Below are 22,657 nucleotides of genomic sequence, written 5' to 3'. Positions count from 1 at the left end.
ACATGTGCTGATGGGCCACATACCTGATCTCAAAGACTTGGTGCAAAAGCATCTCAATTCATAATAATTTTTATATTGCGTATACATTGAAATGATGTGACTGTGAATATAGTGGGTTAAAGTACACTATTCAAAGTAATTTTACCTGCTTCTCTATGCTTTTCTTAAACGTGTCTCCCGGAAGATGTACATGTGCCTAGCGTCTGTGGCTTACATCATGATGCGGTTGGGCTGAGGTGGTGTGGCTGACAGCGTGAGGGCCAGGGGTTGGTGGTTAAGAAGCATGGGTGGGGATAGATGTGGGCTTCACTTCTCTGCAGGGGATGGACTTCGAAGGGGATGAGCTTCCTGGCCCTAGGTGTTCCAACAGAAAGGATGCTGGCAGTTGGGAAGAGGCCAGATGTACCAGCTCCAAGGGTAGCTGTGGTTCTAAGCCTAGCCAGAGTGCAGCAGGCCCCGTTTCTGCCCACTGGGGGCCTCAGTCAGGACCTCATGCCTGACTGCCCCTTGGTTGCGGCCCAGAGATCCCGCCCTTCCCTGGCTCTGCCTATGGTGGCCCTTGCCGCGGCCACGCAGGCGTGGGCTGCGCCTCGCCCTTAGCGGAGCGTGCTGGAGCATCTCCTTGGCTCTGGCAAGGGCGGCATCTGCAGGAACAGCCACGTCAGGTGCCACGCCCACCCCTTCCCATGAGCGGCCGTCTGCAGCCCCCACTGAGCGGGCGGTGGGGATGGTGATGTACAGGTCCGTGTCGTCCACGTGGTAGGTTTGCGGCGGCTGGCAGCCCCCGCTGGTCGCCTCCCCGATGACCAGTGCTCGGCCCAGCCTCTTCATGATGTAGGTGAATTCCTCTGCGGCGCCGGCGGTCAGACTGCTGGTCAGAATGACCATACTCTTCTTGGAGCCATAGCGTTCACCTGCAAGATACAAGACCCTTCAAAATAGGGAGTCAGATCCCCACTGGGCACTGGTCTTCTCCAGACTGCCTCGACTCCGAGAGAGGAGGGTCGGGTCTGTATCCTCATGTCTGCATGCGATTCACTCCACCTTTCTAAGCCCCAGTCTCTGCATCCATAAAACGAGGATAAGGATGCCTGCCTGATCCTGAGCATGCAGGTGCTTGAGAGTTTTTTCACCAAGTGATGGGAAAAGGCTTGACCGACTTACCTGAGAGAAGGGCTAACCTGACCAGACTCTCTTTTCGCTCTGGACCCCCAGAAGAGCCAAGTTTGTGATTTAATGATGAGAACCTCTAGAATAGTGATGTCCAGTGGGAATGCAACATGAGCCTAAATGTAAGCCACTGATGTCATTTCAAGTTTTCTAGAAACCGTGCTAAACAAGTAAAAGGAAATTGATAAAATGAAATTTAACACTGTTTCATCTAACTCCATGAATCCAAAATATGCTCCTCTCACATTTTTTCAACAATAAAATAATTGAGATATTTTACATCATTTTTTTCATAAAAAGTTTTCAAAATCTCATGTGCACGTAACACTTTACACATTCCAACCCATGTAGGGCATGTGGCTCCCATATTGAACATGGCAATTCCCGGGCTCCACGGTCTGCAGATCTGGTTTTACCTAGTCTTGAATATCTATTGAAATTGAGAATTCATCTGGTCCTGATTTTTATTTACGTTTTGTAATATTATTGAACGTATATCTTGGAAGATTGCCCCCACATGCTTGTGTGATAAGAAAATGGCAAATGAAGATTGCAGAGTGCTTTTCTGATTAGATGCACAACCTCTGTTGGTTTCCCAGCCCCTTCTTGTCAGATGGGCATCCAGGCTCCTTGGTTTTGCAAGCTAAGCAAGGGAGACAGAGCCAGGCTATCCCCTGGGATGTGAGTGGGAGGCCCGTGGTTCTGTGAAGCGTAAGGCCTGTACTGCCTCCTCCAGCCCCTGCTCTGGGCCCAGGGCAGGTAACAGAAGGTTCATTAGAGTTATGAACTTTCTTTAGGCAGATGTGCTGGGCAGCTGCTGAGAGTTCAGATAAGGTGGAAAGCCACTGGAAACCCACTGGGATTTGCTTATGGGCAGGGGATCCTTCCAGCTCTGCATTTGTCTTGCAGACTGATGCCTGCCATGGCAAGAATGGCAGGCATTTTGGTTTTAGACAGACCAGTGTTCAAATTACTATCATTAGCTGAGTGACCTTAGACAAGACAGCTGACTTAGTTAGAACTCATTTTTCTCATCTAGAAAATAGGCATAATGGTAAATGTTTTGCAGGGATTGAAGGTCTTATGTACAGAGTACGTGGACTAGGCCAGGGGTTTTGTATTCCGGCTACAGTTACTTTTACCTGAACCCAAACTGTCTTTCCTGGATTTCTCAGGAGCTTCTAGAATAGTAGGAAGGAAAGCCTTCTGCACGCACCTTCGAGCTGAGTAAGGGTCCAGAGCTCACTGACGGAGTCACTGGGCCGGTTGTAGATTTTGTCCAGCAGAATAGGTGGGCCTTCATCGAAAAAGTAGGAGCACAGGGCAGAGATGGAGGAGGTGGGGCCACCGATGTTGAACCTGAAGGAAGGGAACAGTTGCCCGCTAAGGGGCAGAACCCACAGGGAAACCCTCGATGCCCCCAGGGGGCCCAAATCCTTGCCCTGCTCTTAATCCCAGGAGCCTAAGCATGGTGCCCTTTCCTTATCTTACAGAATTCTTTGGTTGGCATTTCCCAGAGTACAAGATTCTTGAGAATAAGAGACTTTGTGGTCAAATTCTTTTAAAAAAATACTACCTGACAGACCCATTCTTTCTGTTCATGTATTGATACATTATGTGATACATACTGTATGTTATATTAAAGGCTCTGACAAGTCCTGCAGCTTGGAACTTGTTGATAAATTTCCCCAGCTTACTGACCATGGATTGCTGCCTGTGAGTGGAGCACATTTTGAGAACACTATCTTTCCAGTTCCATGCTTGCTAGTTTCACAGTACCCACTAGGCGTCTTAGCTGGGATGTCCTAACATGGCACTTAGTGTGGTGGAGTCTGTCCTTGACTGGTGGAGTGTTCAGAGCTGTGGGACTGCACTGGGGGTAAGGGAGCCTGTGATCATTCCAGGCCATTTGTATATGTCCCATTGTGTGACCTCTCTGGCCCCTGTCTCCTTATCTGTGAAACAAGGAGTCCAGCAAGGAATGCCAGCAACTGCGCTGGCAGTGTATTAGCAATCTCTTCTGGCTGATGGTCTAGGATGGCCTGGATGGGCTCAGGGCCCATGACTTCAGCATCTGAACCTCCAGACTGTGGTTTGGAAGGATCTTTAAGCAAAGCACACCTGTGGGCTGGGTCTCCTCTGTCAAAAAAAAAAAAAAAATGTGGACTACACTGTTAAGCTGGTGAAGGACGGGAGGCCTGGCATGTTGCAGTCTATGGGGTGGCAAAGGGTCAGATACTGAACAACAAATACAGTTAAGCAGGAAGAGACTGAGCATGAGGGTCATTTGGATGTTCAGTAGAGCCTTTGAAGGATAAAGTCATTAGGGATGGCACAAATAAGTTCTGACATACCCAAACCCAAGCCCTGGGAGTTTCTCTTCCAGGGAGGGGAGCCCACCTCTGTGATCTAGCGCCACCTAGTGACAATTAAGAATCACAGCAGTATTGTAAACCAGCAACCAGAGTTCCCTCTTAGTCAATCCGGCCCCTGGGGATGGGGGCAGTGTCCATTTCCCTGGGGAGCAGACTTCCCTCCTCCCAGTGCCCGTGGAAGATGCCCAGGGCAAGTCCACTGATGGTCCTGGAAGTGAGGAGAGGGCTGGCCACTACACACGGGCATTCTTCTACCCATTACCCTCCTAACTCCTCTCCCCCAGCTCTAGGAAGGAAACTCACCTTGTATGAGGCATACCTTCACAGAAGCAGATGCTGAAAGCATTCCCTCAGCAATCATTTTGTGATGTAAAGAGTTCTTTTTGCAACAATAGTGGCTGAACTGTAAAATTCTGACTGGGCCATTGGGTTTATGATTCTCATCACCAGGGTTGTCCTGCGCTGATTTTGTAAGATAGGAGACTCAAGCATAGGAGAAGGCCTAGCTCTCCCAAACACGGCTGATCATCGGAGTCACTTGGATGATGCTTGTCAAATATACTAGTCACTGGGTCTCACCCCTGGGGCTTTGGATTCGCAGGGATCTGAATTCAGAAGGACCCTGGAGTCGGTATTTTTAAGGTCACCCTTCCCCTCTCTCCTCACTTAATCCTATGACCAGGGACATTTGGGGACCACTGGACTAGTCCAGTGCTTCTCAGCCTAGAGTGCACATTGAGGCCATCTGAGCTTAAAAAACTACCAGTAGTGGGGCCCCACCTGGCCAATTAAACCAGGACCCCAGGCTAGCTAGCCAGGCTCCCCCCTGGTCCTGTGCTGTGCCCCAGAGTCCTTTCTTCCCTACCCTGCTCACGGCTTTGACTGTCTACAGCAGCTGCCCAGGCCCACTGACCTCATGTCGACAATCAGAGCATCCGTGTGTACAATCTTCTTCCAGACGTGCTCCACCAGCAGCTCGGAGACCTGGGTGAGCAGCTCACCGTCCCCAAACATGTCAAACCTCAGGTAGCCAACATTGCCCTCCAGCACGTTAGTGTGGAAGGAGAACTTGATCAGGTCTTCAAAGACTTCAGGGGAAGGGATCTGAAAGAGTGGGAGGTCAGCTCCATGTCAGGAAAGGAGAGATTTGAAAGCTCACTTTTTTTTTTAGGGTTTTGATTATTTCTTTCTTTCATTACTGATCATGGTACTTAAACGGACAACCACCTCTGAGAAAGAAGAAAGTCCAAGTCCAACTCTTCTATAGCTGTGGTTCTCTGTTCTGCCAAGCCCTACCTGGCATCTACTCCCTGTCACTTCTGCCAGATACAGTGAAAGCTCAGATTTGAAAGTGGGTGCCATGGGGTTCCTCTACATCATGAGAAATATTGATGGCACGGGAAGGGAGCTAACATTTTGTAAGGAAGTAGTAGGTGCCGGGGCCTTTCCTGATGGCACCTGGAAAGTTAAATGGGTAGTGAGCCCGGGATGTGAATCCCATGTGTGATCAGCAGCCTCCTTACAGGGAATGCTCACACGTGCCAACTCCTCAACCTGGCATCTGAATTGAGAGACCCAGGCACAGTCTCCACTCTGACTTGCCTGAGCTCCCCAGATACTTTTTGACTCTGAGTTTATCATCCTCTCCCTCCCCGAGGCAGGGAGGGAAGGCATGAACTACAGGGCTCTCGAGTCTTTCCCAGGGATCCGGACCTGGCCTGAGCACGGTGTAGAAGTTGCTGTAGAGAAGACACTATTATCCTCATTTTTTTAAATGAAACAAAACAAAACAATAGAACCGGAGCACAGAGTGGTTAAGTAACTTGCTGGGGCTCATGTAGCCAGTAAGTGGCGGAGTTAGGATACACCCCTGCCGAGTTCAGGACCCCTGCCGTCCAGACCTTGAGCTGACCTCAGTCACAAGTTCCTTGGCTCCAGGCCACTCTCCCGGGTGCTCCTCCAGGCCTCAGTCCCCCTTTCGGTAAAATGAGATAACAGTCCGGTAGTAGATGCTTTCTGTGCCTCAGCCCTCTGGTGTCAGCCACGGCTGACAGGGCCCTGCCGCCGGCACCCTTGCCTTTTTCTACTGCAGGATCTTCTCCAGGCTGCTCCAGAGCCTGAGCAAGTTCGTGTTTGGGGGTGACTTTCAGCTAACAGAGGATGGAGCTACTGAGTCCCGTCTGCAGAGGGACGGCTCCAGGAGACACTCTTCACTCTCGTCAGGGTGCTTCTGGACTCTTCAGAAACAACAGCCTCAATAATAGACTCACCAGCTGGGCTCCATCCAATTCACCCTGCTCCCTCACTCCGGCTTCAGCAAACATCTCGCACATCAACTGCCTGCACGCAAGCCCCTGTCTCAGGTCCTGCCTTCAAAGGAACCAGGACAAATGCTCCCTGCCTAAGTGCTGTGGCCATGAAGTGAAAGAGTAGATGATAAAGGCCGTGGAGAGGTGTTGTAAAGCTGTTTTGATGGAGCTCTTTGTTGACAGGAGAGCTTGCCGAGTCTTGCTGTGTACTTTGGCCCCTGATCTGCAGAATTTTTCTCTTATTCACCCTGTAGCAAACCTCCTTAGCCTTGATTTACCCAGATCTGCAATGCTGACATCAAATATTTTGACCACACAGCTTCGCTCAGAATTTCCCATTCTGTTGGCCCTTGTATCTAGGTGCACACTCACCCAGCGTGACACCTTTAGGAGATAGTACTTGGCACTGCGGGAGGGGAGAAGGCAGTCAGTGCCCCACCAAGGCAGCCTCACCTCGGGAGTTGTCTAGGCTGGGCGCCAGCACCCCTGGGCCTGTCCCCAAGCTCCATGTTCTAGCTCCAAGGCAAATGTGAGGCCAGGGCCGCTGCCTGATTCCCTGTCTCCATCCCCCCGACTCGTTCACAAAAACTACAATTCCCCCAAGGCAGACAGGTGACGTGGATGGATACTAACCCCACATTTCTAGGAGAGGAACCTCCCCTCATGGGGACCTCATGTGACTTAGCAACCTCTTTCTCTAACACCAACAAAGAGAAGTTCTGCAAGCTCTTGTTTTCTACCCAGACAAGAGGGAAGCTCCTTCTATACTAGCGTTTTCAGCCTGAGCTTCTGTGAGTACCGATGTTCTACAGAGGTGCTCAGGGACCTCATGGGCACGAGGAGTGGAGGACAGGGTCAGAGAGAGGAAAAGATTTGACTGATGAAAACTTTAACATGAAAACAAGTCTGGAAGCCATTGCCTTGAACCCTGCACAGAGCCCTGGATGTGTGGACAGTTGATTGACTCCCTCGTGGGACCACCCGGGACCAACTCCCGCTTGTGACTCACCTGCATGGGTACAATTCCAGGAATGCGGTCTTTGGCATCCTCAGGGATGTGGGCTGTCTTCAGGTGTGGGTCCCCAGACAGCACCTGCAGGTCAGCCTGCAGCAGCTCGGCGAGGGCGGCTTCTGAGGTCACCCTGGCATAGCGGCTCTGCAGACCACTCAGTTTGGCTGCCATCTCGACTCCCAGCTCAGGGGAGGCGTAGTTATCTGCTACGAGCTTCCCAGCTGTCTGCAGCACAGTGGGCACCTTGGCACGCAGGGTCACTATGTCCCGGGCTGTGGAGAGGGCCACGCTCATGGGCACAGTGATGTCCGGCTCCACCCCAGCCAGATCCCAGGCCTCGCCGGTGCTGGCACTCATGGCCATCTGCGTGGGCATGGAGGCATATAAGGGGCTGCTGCCCACCTGGTAGATGCCCACGGAGAGTGCCCCTCCGGCCGTGGGCTCCCCGATGATGGTGGCTCTCTGCAGATCCTGCATGGTGTGAGCGAATGCCTCAGCTGCGGAACCGCTGGTGTGGCTCACCAGGACGTAGAGGTCCTTGCGGGAGCCGTAGCGCTGGCCTGTGACGTGGGGCAGGGTCCACACCTCTGTGACGCTCGATGTGGCCCTGTCAAACACAGAGTAGAGGTGCTGGCGGGGCTCTGCCTCGAAGAAGTAGGAGCAGAGCAGCGGCACAGCCGTGGAGTAGCTGCCGGGGTTGTAGCGCAGGTCGACCACCAGCGCGGCCGTGTCCACCAGCTTCTGCCACACCAGCTGCACCAGCTGCGGCCCGATGGCCTTCACCGTCTCCAGCTCAGCCATGGCGTCGAAACGCAGGTAGCCCAGCTGGCCGGGCAGCACCTCAGTCTTGAACAGGGCCTCGATGAGATAGGAGAGCTCCTCCGGGGAGGGGACAGCGGGAGGAGGTGGGGGCACCTCCTCAGCCACCATTTCACCGGGGCTGTGGAACACTAGCAGACGGTGGTCCCCAGACATCTCCTGCAGGTCGGCCGTAAGCTGGGAAGCCAGCGACTCCAGGTCCACCGCCGTGCGGTAGGCCCCCTGGGCCAGCTTGGCGCGCAGCAGGGCACCCATCTGCCCCACGACCTCTGGCCGAGCGTAGTGGGCCTCCAGCAGGTGCCCCGTGCCCTCCACCAACTCCCCCAAGCTTCGGTGGAACTCCAGCACCTCCTGGGCCCTGTCTAGGGCTTCCTCGGCCAGCACGATGGCGTCGGGGACCACACCGCCCCCCAGCCAGCACTCGCCATGGTTGTCGATGAAGGTGAGCACAGGCACCGTGAGTGCCAGGCCGCCCTTGGGCGTCTCCAGCAGGGAGACGGTGTGTGTGTGCAGCAGGCTGCCCGCGGTGATCTCGCCCACCAGCGTGGCCCAGCCCAGCGACTGCATGAGGAAGGCCAGCTCCTCGGCCGCGGTGGCCGTGCGGTGGCTCGTGAGCAGGTACACCCCACGCTGGCTGCCGTAGGGCCGGCCCAGCAGCTCCGTCTGGCTGAAGTGCTCCTGGGTGACGTTGGTGCGCCGGTCGTAGGTGGCGAAGAGGCGCACGGGGCTGGCGTCGGGGCTCTGGAAGTAGGACAGCAGCAGGGGCACCGCGGAGGATGGCCCCCCGGGGTTCTGCCGCAGGTCCATGACGAGGTGCTCCGTGTCCTGCAGGGGTTCCCACACCTGGCGCAGGATGTACGGGCCCAGCGCCTCCAGCACAGAGGCATCGGCAAAGCTGTCGAAGCGCAGGTAGCCCACGTTGCCCGGCAGCACAGACACCTGGAACACGGAGTCCACCAGAGCCCGCCGAACAGCCTCGTCCTCGGGCACTTCGGGGACCGTCTCTGGAGGTTCTTCAGCCTCCTCCTCAGGCCCAGAAGAGGCTTCTTTGGGTCTGACCACCTGCACCTGGAGCCTGGGGTCCTCAGACACAGCCTGCAGGCCAGCGTTGAGCTTAGTGACCAGATCCTCCTCGGAGACCACCGAGGACAGGTCCGTGGTGGCCAGGTGGCTCAGCAGGGCGGGCACGCGGTCCACCAGCGTGTAGTACTCGCGCAGCGCCTCCTGAAGGCGCTGAATGACTCCTGGCAGGGCCCGGCGCAGCCTGAGAACGGCCAGGGCTTTCTCCAGGGCCTGCTCGGCTGGCGTCCCCACACAAGGCAGCACCCCGCTGCCCTCCCACGTCTGGCTGCTCTCACCCAGGGGCCCCAGGGATCTGGACACGGGCACTGTGAGAAAGAAGTCGGACTGGCCTATCCTCAGCTTTTGGAGGTCCAGAGCCCCCCCAACAGTCCGCTCGCCCACCACGATGGCCCTGCGCATCTGTTTGAGGATGTAAGCAATGTCCTCAGCCACGCCCCCCGTGCGGCTGCTGGTGAGGACCACCACATCCTTGTCGGCACTGTACTTCTCTCCCAGGGCTTCAGGCAGGGTCCAGATCTCAGTGGTTGTATTGGAGGGGCGGTCGTAGATGGTGTCCACATGCAAGATTGTGTTCCCCGGGTGCAGGTAGGAGATGACGTAGGGGATGCCAGAGATGTGTCCCCCAGTGCAGTGCCGGAGGTCCAGCACCAAGGCGGAGGTGTTCATGAGCTTCCTCCAGACGTTGGCCACCAGGAAGCTCCTCAGCTTGCTCATCACCTCCTGGCCCGGGATGTCGTCCACCCGCAGGTAGCCCACATTGCCTTCCAGAACCTCATGGCGGAGGCCATCCTGCAGCCCTGCGATGATTTCCTCTACTGTGAGGTTCGTGAATGCTGGAGCTCGCGGGGGTGCCTCGAGGGTGCTGGGCTCATAGGAGATGACCAGGCGAGGGTCATTCAAGGAGCTCTGCACCCCAGCGGTCAGCACATGGGCCAGAGTCTGAGGGTCTGAGATAGACAGGATCTCGTGACTTTTGACGGCCTGCTCGATGGCTTCCTGCATCCCCATCAGGTTCTCTGGGAAGCAGTAGTTATCCAAGAGGACCTGGGCCATGTCCAGCACCAGGCTTGGCTGGAAGAGGTGTGCGGGACCAGCCAGGCTGCAGAGCAGCATGGGCAGGAGCAGGGCCCATTTTCTCACCATGGGGACGCGAAGGGAGGGCTGGCTCCTGCGCAGAAGCTCTCTTGACACCGTGCGCAAGGCAATAGCACTCCCCTGTGCAGCTGCCTCTCTCGCTCGTCCTTCTCAGCTGGCGGACAGAAGGTCTGGGGCTAAATGCAGGAGTTGGGGTGTAGCTTCCAGCCCCAGTAAGCCTTTAATCCTATCTAGTTCAAGCTCATCAGCCCTGGGGACTGGGGAGAAGGGGCGGAAGTGGCTTGACCCAGAGGGTGTGTGGAGGTCTCATCTGGCTGCACCACCTCTGGTAGAATAACATGAGTAACTTCCGTGTGAATTCCTGCCACATGCCAGGCTCTGTGCCCCATACTTTATACGCAGACGGTTTTCATCCTGCAAAGGAGAGTTATTAACGTGCAAGTAAATAGCATTTCCCCTCTACACTGGATGACCCACACCCTGGAATTAGGGAGAACTCACTGGAGATCTGGTCCTGCCGCCCTCTACTCTGTGGCCTTAGGGAAGTGTCTTATTTATTGTATAGACTAAGTGAGAAAACATGGGTGAGGTGCTTAGCATCAGGCAAGAAGGAAGCACTAAATTACCGGTGAGGTTTCCGTGTTAGATTGTCTCTCTATTTTGTAGCTGAATAAACAGAGTTCAGTAGCTGCCAGAAGCCCACCGTCCTAGGTGTGAGGGGGACGTGAGAGCAGCCGGAAGGAACCAGGGGGGCCGTAGTCACTCAGATCACACCGAGGTTGAGTCTAAGCTTCCATCTACCTCACGGCTTGAAGTTGTTCCCTTGCCTAGGGAACTGAAATGGTGCCCCATGACAGCTCTCATGTGACAGGAACGAAATGTCTGGACTTCATCATGGGGCATGGGGAGTGGGATTGGCGATTCCAGGGCAGGAGAAGTTAGCTCTGAGATATAACAAGTATCCATTCTCCTGACTAAAGAAGACTCCCTTCCTGGTTGAGGGCCCAGCCCACAACCCTCTGCTTGCAAGGAGAATTGAGTTGGAGGACTTGGGTCTCTGAGGTCCAGGCCCCACAGGTATCCAAATCATCAGTCCCCAGTAAACAGCTGGACTTCTGCTCCTTTGCATAGAAGTGACATGGGTCCATCTTCTGAGTGATTTATCGAAGATTTCCAAGAATACCTACTACAGAGCCTAGACCCCGGAACCCCTGCTTTATGCCCCCATCCCTCTGGGAGTGGGCATTTCCTTCACGTGACAGTCTGGCTGATTACGGCTCAGAGTGTGGTCCACATAGCCAAGGAGAGTTGCCAGGCTCCACTCTCTTCCCTTAGCCCCGTTACCGCCAGTATACCCTCCCGGGACCAGGTACGTGTGTGCCTCAGGCAGGCACGTATGTGCTTCAGCAGGCAGCCGGAGGAGGTGGTCTTGGGGCTGGGGTCCCTTCTCAGCACACTTGAAAGCCACAATCCGCTCTCCGGAAATCATTATCTGAGGATGTTTACCAAGTGGTTGATGAAGGCCAAAGAGGTCAATTAGCTAAACAAACATATTCTTAGCTCATGAGGATTTGTTTAATGCCCAAGTGACATATGGTCACATCACTCCACCATTTGCAGCCAATCAAGTGAGACTGATTTATTATAATAATAAGGCCTCCTTAGTCCTCACTGGGAAGGCTGAGCCCTCTGCTCCACCTCCACTTGGGGATTCACGACTCAGCCTCATCCTCTGAGGACACTTTTCTATCATTGCTTGAGCCCAAGTAGAGCCTCTGGACTAGGAAAGGCGGGGATGATGAGCAGAATTAAGAACCTTTTTGGAGAAAATGTTTCCCTGAATTCTTATTAAAATGAAGTCTTGGAAAGGGATACCTGGAGCTGGTTCAGGGCTGTGATTTGTGCAGATGGTCCAGAGCCTCAGGGAGGACGCAGCAACAGGACAGTCTGTGGCCCCTGGAGTGCTGAGTTAGTGCCTGCGAGGGGACGCGACGTGTCTTCCCGTGGATGTGGCCTGAAGCCAGTGGGATAATTCTGTCCCTAGAACTCCGCAAACTCTCCAAGAGGAAGGGCTGTCTGGGCCCCCAGATAAGGGAGATACAAGCAGGTGGTAGTGGGCTAAGGTGAGCATGTGGGAGCCGGGAGGATCTTCCCATCCAGCCCCTCCCAGCTTTTGGCCCAGGGGCTACAGAGAGTCCTGGGGGTGGTCTCTGGGGCTGTGTTTGGAATTGGGATGCAGTTATAAGCCTCTGCCTCCCCCTCACTTGTACAGCACCCATGTGAGCAGACTGGTCAGGAGTTATCCCCAAACCCTACTGCTTTCTAAAGTATAGCCCCCGATTAGGTGACCTGACTGGTTTTTGCCCTAGCTTCCTCAAAAGGGAAATAAGACGAGAAGAGACCCTCAGCATTGTGATGAGAGTCAGCACGCGTAACAGAGAAGTCGAGGGGGCTGTTCTTGTCTTGTTATTGATCAAGGAACTATTTTGGCGATTCTAAACGTCTTTGCCTGATGTATGTGTTGCAAATTTTCCTCCTAGTCTGTGGCTTGCCTTTTTTTGACCTTAACGGTGTCTTTTGAAGATTAAAAGTTCCTATTTTTGATAGATTCCAATTTATCAACTTTTTATTTTCTGATTCTTACTCTTGGTGCCATATTTAAGAAATCCTTGCTTATTCGAAGGTCACCAGTTTTTCTTCAGTATTTTCTAGAAGTTTTAACATTTATAATCCTTTTTGAATTAATTTTTTTGTAGAGTGTGTTAATTTTATTTTGTGAGGAAGGGGTCAAGATTTATTTTTTTCCATGTTGATATCCAGTTGATCCAACATTAGTTGTTGAAAAATCTTCCCTGTTCCATCGAATTCCCTTGGCATTAGGTCAGTGATTAACCACACGCGTGCGGGCCTATTTCTGTACTCTCTGCTCCGCTGCCTCCATTTGTGTGTCTTTCCACCAGTGCCACTCTGTCCTGGTTACTAGAGCTTACTATATGTCTTGAAATCATGTAGTGTAAACCTTGTAACTTTGTTATTGTTCATCAAAATTATTTTCGTTATTCTAGTTCCATTGATTGGAGAAGGCGATGGCACCCCACTCCAGTACTCTTGCCTGGAAAATCCCAGGGATAGAGGAGCCTGGAAGGCTGCAGTCCATGGGGTCGCAAAGAGTCGGACACGACGGAGCGACTTCACTTCCACTTTTCACTTTCATGCATTGGAGAAGGAAATGGCAACCCACTCCAGTGTTCTTGCCTGGAGAATCCCAGGGACGGGGGAGCCTGGTGGGCTGCCGTCTATGGGGTCGGACACGACTGAAGTGACTTAACAGCAGCAGCAGCAGCACTTCCACTGATTACCCATATAAATTTTAGATTCTGATATATATTTTTTTAAAGAATCAGACAATTTATTTGAATTGAACTGAAGCTATAAATCAGTAGGGGGAACAATTGACGTCAAAACTGAGACTTCCAGTCTATGAAAATGGTATATATCCATTTAGGAGAACTGAGATTAGGAAAATTCTCTTATATTCCTAGTATTTCAAGAATAAAAAAATAATGAACAGATGTTAAATATTGTCAGATGCATCTATTAAGATGACCATGTTTTTTGTTTTTTAGTTTGTTAACACTAAACAAACTAGTGGTTTGTTGATTACACTGATTGGTTTTCTAATGATTAACCAACCTTGTGTTTGTGAGATAAGCCTCCATTGGTCATGATGTATTATTGTGTTAAATGCTGTTGAATTCAATTTTGGAGGATTTTTGCACGTTCATGAAGAATATCCGTATGTAGTCCTTTTTATTTGGCTTTGGTTTCTAGGTAAAGCTGACCTTATTAAATGAGTTCAAAAACATTTCTATTTCTCCATTTTTCTATTTTGTGGAACAGTTCATGTAGTATTGGTATTATTTTAAGTAATTAAGGCTCTAAGAAGTATTTCTCTAGGTAAGGAAGGAGGGCTGGTTCTGTTTATTCCTTATCCCTACTTCCCAACAGCATTCTCACAGTTTTGTGCCATGACAGGGAAACTATAACTGAAGTCCCAGGATAAATAATCACTCCAGCTGTTAATCACTCGCATAAGCAGTGTGCACTGCCCCCAAACAACATTGCCTGATGGGAAGGCAGAAGAGAACCAGAGTAACTGTGGGTGCAGCTCCCATTGTCACCTCCAGGGGGCGCTGTGTGTCAGGCTATGAGCCTGGTGGGGCCAGGTGCGGTGGGGGAGGTGATTTGAATTGGAATTAGTTCGGAGGTGTGTGTCGGGGGAGGGGTGGGAGAGGAAGGTTCTCAGAGTGACCGAGGTCCTAGGAGCAGTGGGATATCACCCACATGCTTTCTCTCTCTGCAGGCAGGGAACCTCCAGAAAGCAAGGCTGTCTTAGCCTCTTCCCTGCATCAAATATTTTTTGTGCAGTGCGGGCAGAAATTCAAGTTTATAGACAGCGAGAGTAAGTTGTGGCTGAACCCGCCTAGAAACTGTGCAGGGCCTAAAGAGGTTCTGGGAATGAATGCTTTTCTTTCTTTTTAGTTTTTCACAAATAAATAAGATTTATTTTAAATTAAATCCGCACCGAGTTTATGCCTAAGCAGTCATTGTTACCAGAGATAAAACCGTAAAAGCAGTAAACAAGGGTCAAACGGGCTTCTTGCCGCCTTCAGTCGGCGAGGCCTCGTGCAGTATTTGCTCATGATGATGCCTTCACTCACAGGTCTTGTTCACATCCTGCTTCTAAGACGAATTCTCCTAAACCACTCTTTCTCCTGTTTTATGGGTGAGGATGCTGGGGCTTGGAGGGATAATGGGACTTGCCCAGAATCACAGCACTCAGGAGCAGTGGATTGACTGAAGGAAGGGATACTGTCACCCTCTGAAGATTCTGCACACGCTTACCTGGGCTTTGGTCCCTGACTATATGTCATAATCCCAGGCGTGGACTTGTGGTGGGAGGTTGGGGGTAGGAACACGATCAAGGCCTAGATTCCCTCTGGCTTTGGTAACTCCACCAATGCCATGTCTCCGGAACTCCAGGGCAGTCTGCTGGAGGCTTGGGTGAAGCTTGAACCCAGCAGGGGGATCACCATCCCCTATTCCATGGGAATCCACAGGATAAGATGGCGTGACATAGATGAATGGGAACGGTGAATGGAACATAGCCTTGGAAATCTAAGAGTAGGTCCACCTGGCAGGCCTGGGAACAGGTTGCAGGGCACACCTTGGAGGGCTTGGGGATCTGCTCAGGTTACTCGGCTCAGCTGTTCCCAACCTCTGGTGTCCCCTGAGCATATCTTTTCCCAAAGAGGGCTGCCTCCTGCCCTCTCCTGTTCATTCCTCTCTCTCTCTCCTCCTATCACCTTCCCAAGCCACTAAGCAAAGATTTTCCTTTTAGCTTTCTCTGAAGGCTTGGGAGCTAGCATCCTTCATCTTACAACCCTATCGGCTTTTGCTCTCAGTGGTGCTCTTTGGCCTGGTTTACCTGTAGTCTATCCTTCCCAGGACATCTTGCTCGGGGTGGCCTCATCTTGTGTCTGGAGTCACCAGTACGTTGCTGGTGAGCAGGGCCTGCCCTCCAGATGCTGACCTCACTTTTCCTCCATGACTTAACCATTCTTGCATTTTCCACCTAGGTTCACGAGACATGTCATTACATGTATAAGCCCCAATAATTAACAGGTTTCAGGATTTTCTCCATGAGATCCCTGGGTCCAGGCAAATCAAGGAAGTAGAGAGTTGTCTTTGCAGTTTCCAAATATATGGTTACATTTCAGGTTTGAGTGCCCAGCACCAGGGGACCTCTGGTGTGTGCGCCTGGGAAGAGGATATGCAAAGAGAGGTGACTCTTGCTTCCAACCCAGGCACAGGCAGGAAGGCCAAAGAGATTGGCAGAGCACGGGGAAAAATGAAGAGGGGGCATTGAAAAGACAACGAGGAAAGAAATGGAGATTTCAGGGTGAAAGAGAATAATAGAAGGTAACGGAGTGGCTCTAATATTTTTCTAAGCATTACTCAGAAAGAGAAGCAAGACCTCAATAAACTTTTTCTAAGCACCCGGGAAGCGTTTGCACTTTGGGGGTTATAAGCAAGGACATAAAGACTCAGTGGCCACTGAAGTGACTGTGAACCAGTGAGTGACCTGGTCAGGACGGGAGCCCAGGGTAGGCAATCCCACACCTGGTGTGCTCCCAGCCAACCTGCTACTCCTGACTGCCCTCTGCTATTGGGCCCTCAGATGTCCCTGACTGTGGGTACCATATGACCTTTCATCCAAACAGGAGCCCTAGTTATATGTGGATAACATGGATTAACCAGGACCATCCCAGGCAAACCAGGGTGATGGTTACTGAGCCAGAGGAAGAGGCTGGTTAAGCAGCATCTGGCAGGAGCATTTCCAGGCGAAGGAAGGACAGTCTGGGCACCTACCTGGATGACCCCAAGGGCACTGGAGGTGGAGCCCTGTAGCCCCCAGAATGCAAGCGTGATACTGGGGTCTTGAGAGGACCATGGAGCTCACACCTGTCCAGCAGAGACTTCATTCACACAAGCCCACCCCTCTGTGCCCCTCCCCTCCACCTCCCCCCAGGGAAAGAGGGGCCTGGAGGAAGGAATGGGCAGGGTGTGAGGCTAGGGGACCATCAGGCCCAGGTCTCACACTCAAGAAAGGCCACAGATTAGACATTTGACTTTATTTCCAAGTGAAATTTTGATGCAGGCACAGAAACACCCCACAGGGACTAAAAGATGTCTGTCATCCATCCTTATGATTGAGCAACACTGTCATACTGGGAATTAGTATTCTCTGTAACTCCAGTAATTAAACAATAATGTTTTATTGTGTTTTGGTATTAAAGCTGTTCATTGGTTCCATGTAAACATTTAACACAAGCCATTAAAAAAATATTCTGGGAACTTCAACCAATGGGAATGACCTGGGTCTCTCCAGGCCTTTTATGGGCTCTGCTCTGGCCAGCAATCAGAAGGGCCATGGAGTGGAATCTTCACCACTTCCAGAACCTTCCTGCTCCGCCCTCTTCCATGTGTGACTCTGAGAATCAGAGGTCCTCTCTTGCGGTCAGTGGGGATGAAGTCTGGTCCCAAGGCCCAAGCCCAGGACCGGAACTGGATGCACATTACTCAAAACAGCCAGTGAGTGCGGCCAGAGTCAAATGTGGCCAACAAGGACCTGAGTTCAACAATGGTGGGAGCCCTCACCCGGGGAGACTGGCTGTCATCACCTGAGTACCTGGAGTAAAAGCAAGGATATTGCAAATTCCAAAGCAAGAATGCATTTATTTCAACAAATTCAAATCCAGGTCTTGTCATCCATGGAGTCCTTGTCGGACGGTAGCCCATGGGTTTGTGATGGTGGTGAGCTGGTTATGCTAAGTAACTGCAGAGACACAGGCCATGGGCTGCCCATCCCTCCAGGTAAACTCAGTGCACCCCTGCAAACCATCTTGCAGTCTGAGTCCACGGCAGCAAGGGGCCCTGTATGAACCACTGGTCACACAAGCTCTGTGCCAGTGGGTCAGAGTTCCTCTGGCCACAGCGTACACTGCAGCCTGAGGGCATTTGTCCTGCGTTTGCTCCATCCTGCAGCTGGTTTACGGGACAGTTCTCAGTGACTCAGGGGTATCTTCAAATGCACTCGGACACTGAATCAACACAGGCGCAGAGCAGTCAGAACGTACCCTAGATGTGACAAGTAGCCCAGTCATCCTGCTGGGTACTGGTCGGACTTAGTCCAGCTTGTCCCCAGTCCCCACCTCCCAAAGTCTAATTGTCTTCAGTTACCAGGTGACCTGCTAAACTGCAGCAGGGTACTTGGGGAGGTCCTTGGCTTTGGTGACCGACGGACCTGTGGAGATCCCTGGATTGGAATCATGCCATTGACTGTTGCTACTTGAACTGTTGCTATTTGGGCTACTTGAGCCGAAGTTTTGGCTCCCATATGTGTGAATCGGGAGTCATGACGCCCATCTCATGGGTTGTGGGAATAATGTGCAGTGGGTATGGCACACGGCCCATTCCTTTCGCCTTTGTTCACTGTGGTTATTGGTGTAAATCCTGTCCCTCTCACTTGCTTTAATTTCCATTAATCTGTGTGCATCTCCCGTTTAGACTTCTCGGCCTCATTTTTGCTCAGTTTTCTGCTGACTCTGGATTATTCTTTCTCTTGTCCCCATTTCTTCATCTCCCCTCCCACCCCAGCAACCCTTCCAGGCTTTCCTCTTCTCCCCAAACCCTACTGCCCATTGGCATCCCCTCCCCTGTAGTTCAGGCCAGTGGCGTGTGCTTGGGGGCCCCGAGAGGGAGAGCAGGTCTTTACCTCAAGGACCTGGTGGCTCCCCTTCCTTCTCCAGATTGGCAGGCAGGTGGACTTGGTCCCTGTCATGTCCAGCGGGACACAGGGCCTGTCACTAGGAGCCTGTCCACCCTGCCTCCCCCGCCCACAGGCCAGCACTACCTACACCCACACTCTGCCACACTCATCCCTTCATAGTGGTATTTGAGGGTGGGGACCCCCATGTCATCCTTGTAGAGGATGGAGATGGGGCTCAGCTTGGTGGGCACACAGCAGGCCTTGCCCACCTTCATGGGGAACTTGAGATGCACCAGGGTCTTCACGATGGCATGTTTCGTTGGGGTCACATCGTCAGCCAGGGGGAAGAAGCAGCCACCTTTACATTCAAAGGCATCATACTCCTTGGGCGCAATGATCCAGCTGTCCCAGCCGATGTCCTCGAAGTTCACCCGCAGGGAGGTCTTTTGACAGTGGCTGTTGGCCCCAGCACTCCTCTTCCGTCTGACCAAAGATGATGCCGTGGGCACGTGGCCTTGCACATCCTGCCCCTCGTCCTTGTTCTCACCTGCCTCCACCACAGTGTTCCTGGACAGCTTCTTGAGCACGCTCTCCTGCTCGTGGCTGATCATCTCCCTGAGCTCCAGCCTGGTCTCCTTGGTCCCGTTGCTGCGGTCATTGGAGAAGACAACAAAGAAGGGCAGGTTTTTGGACCCTGGGGGGACGCTGATATCCAGCTTGTCACAGCCCTTCCTGTGACTCTCCACTGTCACTTCCAGTTTATTTTTGCTCTTGGTGGAGTCTGCCCGGACCCACCGCTTCACAGCACTGGACACCTCAAAGGTCTCCCAGCCCTCATCCCGGATGTCCTGAGACACCAGGAAGGTCTTGGTCCCCCCAGGAGCATCCCAGACCTCAGCTCCATCCAGAACGTCGTAAATGACCATGTTTCCTTTCAGCTCGTGAGAGGAGTCCACGTGGCTCTGACAGGAGACGTACAGCCGGAGCTCGGCCCTGGTGATCTGCTCATGCCTGGGAATGGAGATATTGAAGAGCAAGATGTGCTTCTGGAAAGGGAAGTCTTCCGTGGTGGCTAAAGAGACAGCATCTGAAATGCAAATACACAGTTGTCTGCCGGGAGGGTCTGTTTTCACAATGCCAAACCTGACACTCGTGGTTTCCATGAAACGGCACTGGGCACGACACCATCTATCTCTAACAAGTCTCTCTTTTGTTTCCCTCAAGACCTTAATGTAGTAGGGAATTTAAAAGATAGATTTGACATCTTCCAAAGAAAAACAAAGGCAGGAGATGCCTTGCATTGAAGCTGACAGCTCCAGCTGTTTACTGAGCACCTACTATGTGCCCACCTTTGCATATTTTACTTGTCTCTTCACGCTGACCCAGGGAAGAAGATCTAATTATTATTACACTTTTGCAGATGTAGAGGCTTGGATTTAGTGTGTGCAGCTGCCAAAGTGCACACATCCTATAAAGGTCCTCACTTAAAAAAAGAAAAAGAACCAAATAAACAAAACGTCAAAGCACACGATCAGCCTCAGAGTGCAAATCCTGAGCATACAATATTAAAGGAGTGATCCTAGGAGGGGATGGTGAAACGTTATTACTACAGTGTTAAAAATATCACCTAAATCACGTAGAAAATCATTCAGAATGGTAACTTATGAGCAAAATGAAAGTGGTGTGTTTTTTTTTTTTTAATGTGTGAGGAAAAAATAGATTAACCTCAATGGCTTGGCCATGTTAGACATATATGGAGCTTGCCTTCTAGCCACACAACTGTCTCTCTTCCCACTTCCTTGGCTGACTCCCAGCCATTAGCACATCTCTATTATACCATGGCCTGGTCACAGGAGGGAAGACAAGTTGTGTTTCCTGAGCATCTCCTATGTGCCAACATGAGCGGGGAATGTGCTGTTATGAAACCTGGCAGCATCTGAAAGTCTAAAATTCCAATCCTTACTCTCTCTCTTCTAGGCTTATGAGCTGGGAGAAGTCCTGAGTCTCTCTGGGCCTTAGTTTCCTCATCTGTAGAATGGGGCTCCATCCTACCACCTCCCCAGGGCTGGTGTGAAGCTTTGACAAGAAGGCACATGAAGCCTCCCCAACGCTGTCCCTGGTTCGCAGCAGGTGCTCAATCAGGTACTTCTATGTCCTCCCCAGAAACTGTGCCTGCTCCACCGCCCCCAGCACATGGCCTTTCACACAGCTCTCTGAGTGCCCTCCCCCAGCCTGGACGAGCTGTTCTCGTTCCCGTACCATGTGTTAAGCCCGCTGTGTCATATGCGAGTAGTGAGTGGGATCCATGAGCAGTGCATTCACTGCTGGCTGTGCTCTGTGGCACGCCTTGAAAATTGCCAAGGGGCCGCATCAGCTATCTAGAGAACAAGTGGTCTCTCTGCCTGAGCCACAGTCAGGCTGTTCGTGATAATGATCACTGCCTCCACAGCAGCACTGGCCACAGGCAGAGCTGGGATCAGATCAGAGCACTTGCTTCTGGGACATAGACAATGCTGGGGGGAGGGGAGCAGGGTGGGGTCACCCCACTGCTGTTGGGAGATGGCTCCCAACACTGGACTCCCAGACTACAGGATGTGGTGATTAGGGCCGGCCAAAGAAGCTCAGCCTTTCCCTAAAGCAGGAGTTACAGACATGTCCCATGGGCGTAGTGTGATGCTGCCAGTATCCATATTACCTGCAGACTGCATTTAAAAAAATTAAACCCATCTTTTAGAAACAGGACAGGTCCACATTAAATCTAGACTTTTGTTTTCCTTTGGGGCCATCAGGGGCCTTCCTGGTGGCTCAGATGATAAAGAAATCGCCTGCAATGCAGGAGTCCTGGATTTGATCCTTGGGTTGGGAAGATCCTCAGGAGGAGGGCATGGGAACCCATTCTAGTATTCTTGCCTGGAGAAAGCCCATGGACTGAGGAGTCTGGCAGGCTATAGTCCATGGGGTCACAAAGAGTCAGACATGAGAGAGCAGCTAAGCACAGCACAGGGGCCATTGGGAAGTACAGCTTTGCCAGGCGCACAGCATGACCACAGCATCTTTTAGCTAGGGCATATGGCTAGGAGTCTGCAGGCCTCAAGCTCAGGAGGGAAGAAGTCCTGTGTGCCTGGTTGGTTAGAGGCTGCAACTGCGGAAAAAGCCTGAGCTGTGCAAACAGATGCGACTGGGTCAGAATCCAGCTGCTTAACTAATATGTGAACCAGGAAAGTTCCCTCAGGGTCTGCAAGCCTTGGCTCACTGCTCACAAGATCATGTCACCTACGTGGTGTGAATTAGAGGACATAAGCCCTAAGTTGGCATTCGTTATCTTCTAGTCCTACTAAATCAGGGGAATTGTTTTATACTTAGAAAATAATTACCTTGTCTTCCAGTGTTTCTCAGGGGAATTTATCTGCATTTTAAACACCTTTTGATGAGTGAGAAGTGCAGTCTTTCAGTGTTTAAAAAGACGCCTATTAGAGGCTAAATAAGTTGTCTGTGTCTAAGTAGGAAGGAGACAGGATGGGAAGGGAGGGGGTGGAAGAAAGCGAGCAGGCATTCCTTCAGCACCTACTGTGTTAATGTGGTGCTGGGCCCAGAGAGGGAGAATTTTCTAGAGCAGAGATGTCTGGTAGAACGTTATGCAATGATGGAATTGTTCTATAGCCTCCGTTTCCTATAGGGTAGCTAGGCGTGATTGCTGAGCACTTGCCCCCAAGCTACTGAAACTAACTAAATTATTAACTTTATTTCATTTAAATTAACCTAAATTGAAACGAAGAGTCCCGTGTCTCAAGCGGCCGCCATATCGGGCAGCGCGGCCTTGAACCCACCACTGAGTCCCCCCGCCCCCGCCCGGGGCGCCCCACGGAACCGACTCTACCTTCCACGCTGAAGCTGCGCACAATGTTTGACGCAGGGGTGGACGTCTTGTCGGTGGTGTATCTGTTGTATAGATCGATCATGTACTGCGGTGGCTCGGCTCGGGTTCTGTCCTGAGAAGGGACCCCACTCAGGTTGAGGTTGCGCAGAAAATCCACCTTCATGTTCTCCAGGAACATCCTCAGGTCGAAGGTGACCCCCTCCTGCTCACCGCCGGGCCCCCCTAGCAGGCGGTGGGCATCTCCCCCCGTGGACGGCCGCCCCCGGTTCTCCAGTGGCTTCCCTAGGGCGGAGCAGGCCAGCAGGGAGAGCACAGGCAGAGCCATCCGGAGCGCCCCACGGCCCATCTTGGGAGGCTCTCGCCCTGGTCTGGAGACTGCGGCGGCCGCGGTGTGTTAGCGGGTGCCGGGAGGAGCCCGGAAGGAGCCGGCCTGCATTGTCCTGCCCACAGCTCTGCACGGCGCACCCGGGCCAGTTCACAGGCTCTCACCCTTCTGCTGTCCCCGAAGTGCCCTCCACTTGTTCTTATCTGGCCCTTGATGCTGTTCAGGCCTCTTATCTAAGGGGGCTCTCTGTTAATGAAGGC

At 52.1% G+C, this 22,657-nt stretch overlaps 2 protein-coding genes across 2 annotated transcripts; both read right to left on the bottom strand.

Annotated features, from left to right (window-relative positions):
- Positions 1 to 435: 435 nt before the first annotated feature.
- Positions 436 to 9,911, bottom strand: RBP3 (retinol binding protein 3). Its single transcript, XM_052641527.1, has 4 exons — positions 6,864 to 9,911; positions 4,459 to 4,649; positions 2,387 to 2,529; positions 436 to 914 (listed from the first exon to the last, which is right to left on the bottom strand). Exons 1-4 carry the CDS (start codon positions 9,909 to 9,911, stop codon positions 436 to 438), a joined length of 3,861 nt encoding a protein of 1,286 aa, XP_052497487.1.
- An 8,424-nt stretch (positions 9,912 to 18,335) lies between these two features.
- On the bottom strand, positions 18,336 to 22,418 carry GDF2 (growth differentiation factor 2). Its single transcript, XM_052641207.1, has 2 exons — positions 22,073 to 22,418; positions 18,336 to 19,282 (listed from the first exon to the last, which is right to left on the bottom strand). Exons 1-2 carry the CDS (start codon positions 22,416 to 22,418, stop codon positions 18,336 to 18,338), a joined length of 1,293 nt encoding a protein of 430 aa, XP_052497167.1.
- Positions 22,419 to 22,657: the final 239 nt, after the last annotated feature.

Source organism: Budorcas taxicolor, chromosome 5 (assembly GCF_023091745.1).
Source record: "Budorcas taxicolor isolate Tak-1 chromosome 5, Takin1.1, whole genome shotgun sequence".
In the NCBI taxonomy this organism is placed as follows: domain Eukaryota; kingdom Metazoa; phylum Chordata; class Mammalia; order Artiodactyla; family Bovidae; genus Budorcas; species Budorcas taxicolor.
Note: the sequence above shows the minus strand (reverse complement) of the source record. Positions and strands in the feature narration are given on the sequence as shown.

What these genes read in the sequence shown, in the direction of transcription:
- RBP3 (XM_052641527.1), bottom strand. Translation starts at nt 9,911, where the DNA reads ATGGTGAGAAAATGGGCCCTGCTCCTGCCCATGCTGCTCTGCAGCCTG. An exon ending in GCTCTGATTGTCGACATGAG is followed by an intron (nt 2,530 to 4,458) that starts GTCAGTGGGCCT and finishes CCCTTCCTTCAG; the next exon opens with GTTCAACATCGGTGGCCCCA. An exon ending in GACCCTTACTCAGCTCGAAG is followed by an intron (nt 915 to 2,386) that starts GTGCGTGCAGAA and finishes TGTATCTTGCAG; the next exon opens with GTGAACGCTATGGCTCCAAG.
- GDF2 (XM_052641207.1), bottom strand. Translation starts at nt 22,418, where the DNA reads ATGGGCCGTGGGGCGCTCCGGATGGCTCTGCCTGTGCTCTCCCTGCTG. An exon ending in GCGCAGCTTCAGCGTGGAAG is followed by an intron (nt 19,283 to 22,072) that starts GTAGAGTCGGTT and finishes TTTGCATTTCAG; the next exon opens with ATGCTGTCTCTTTAGCCACC.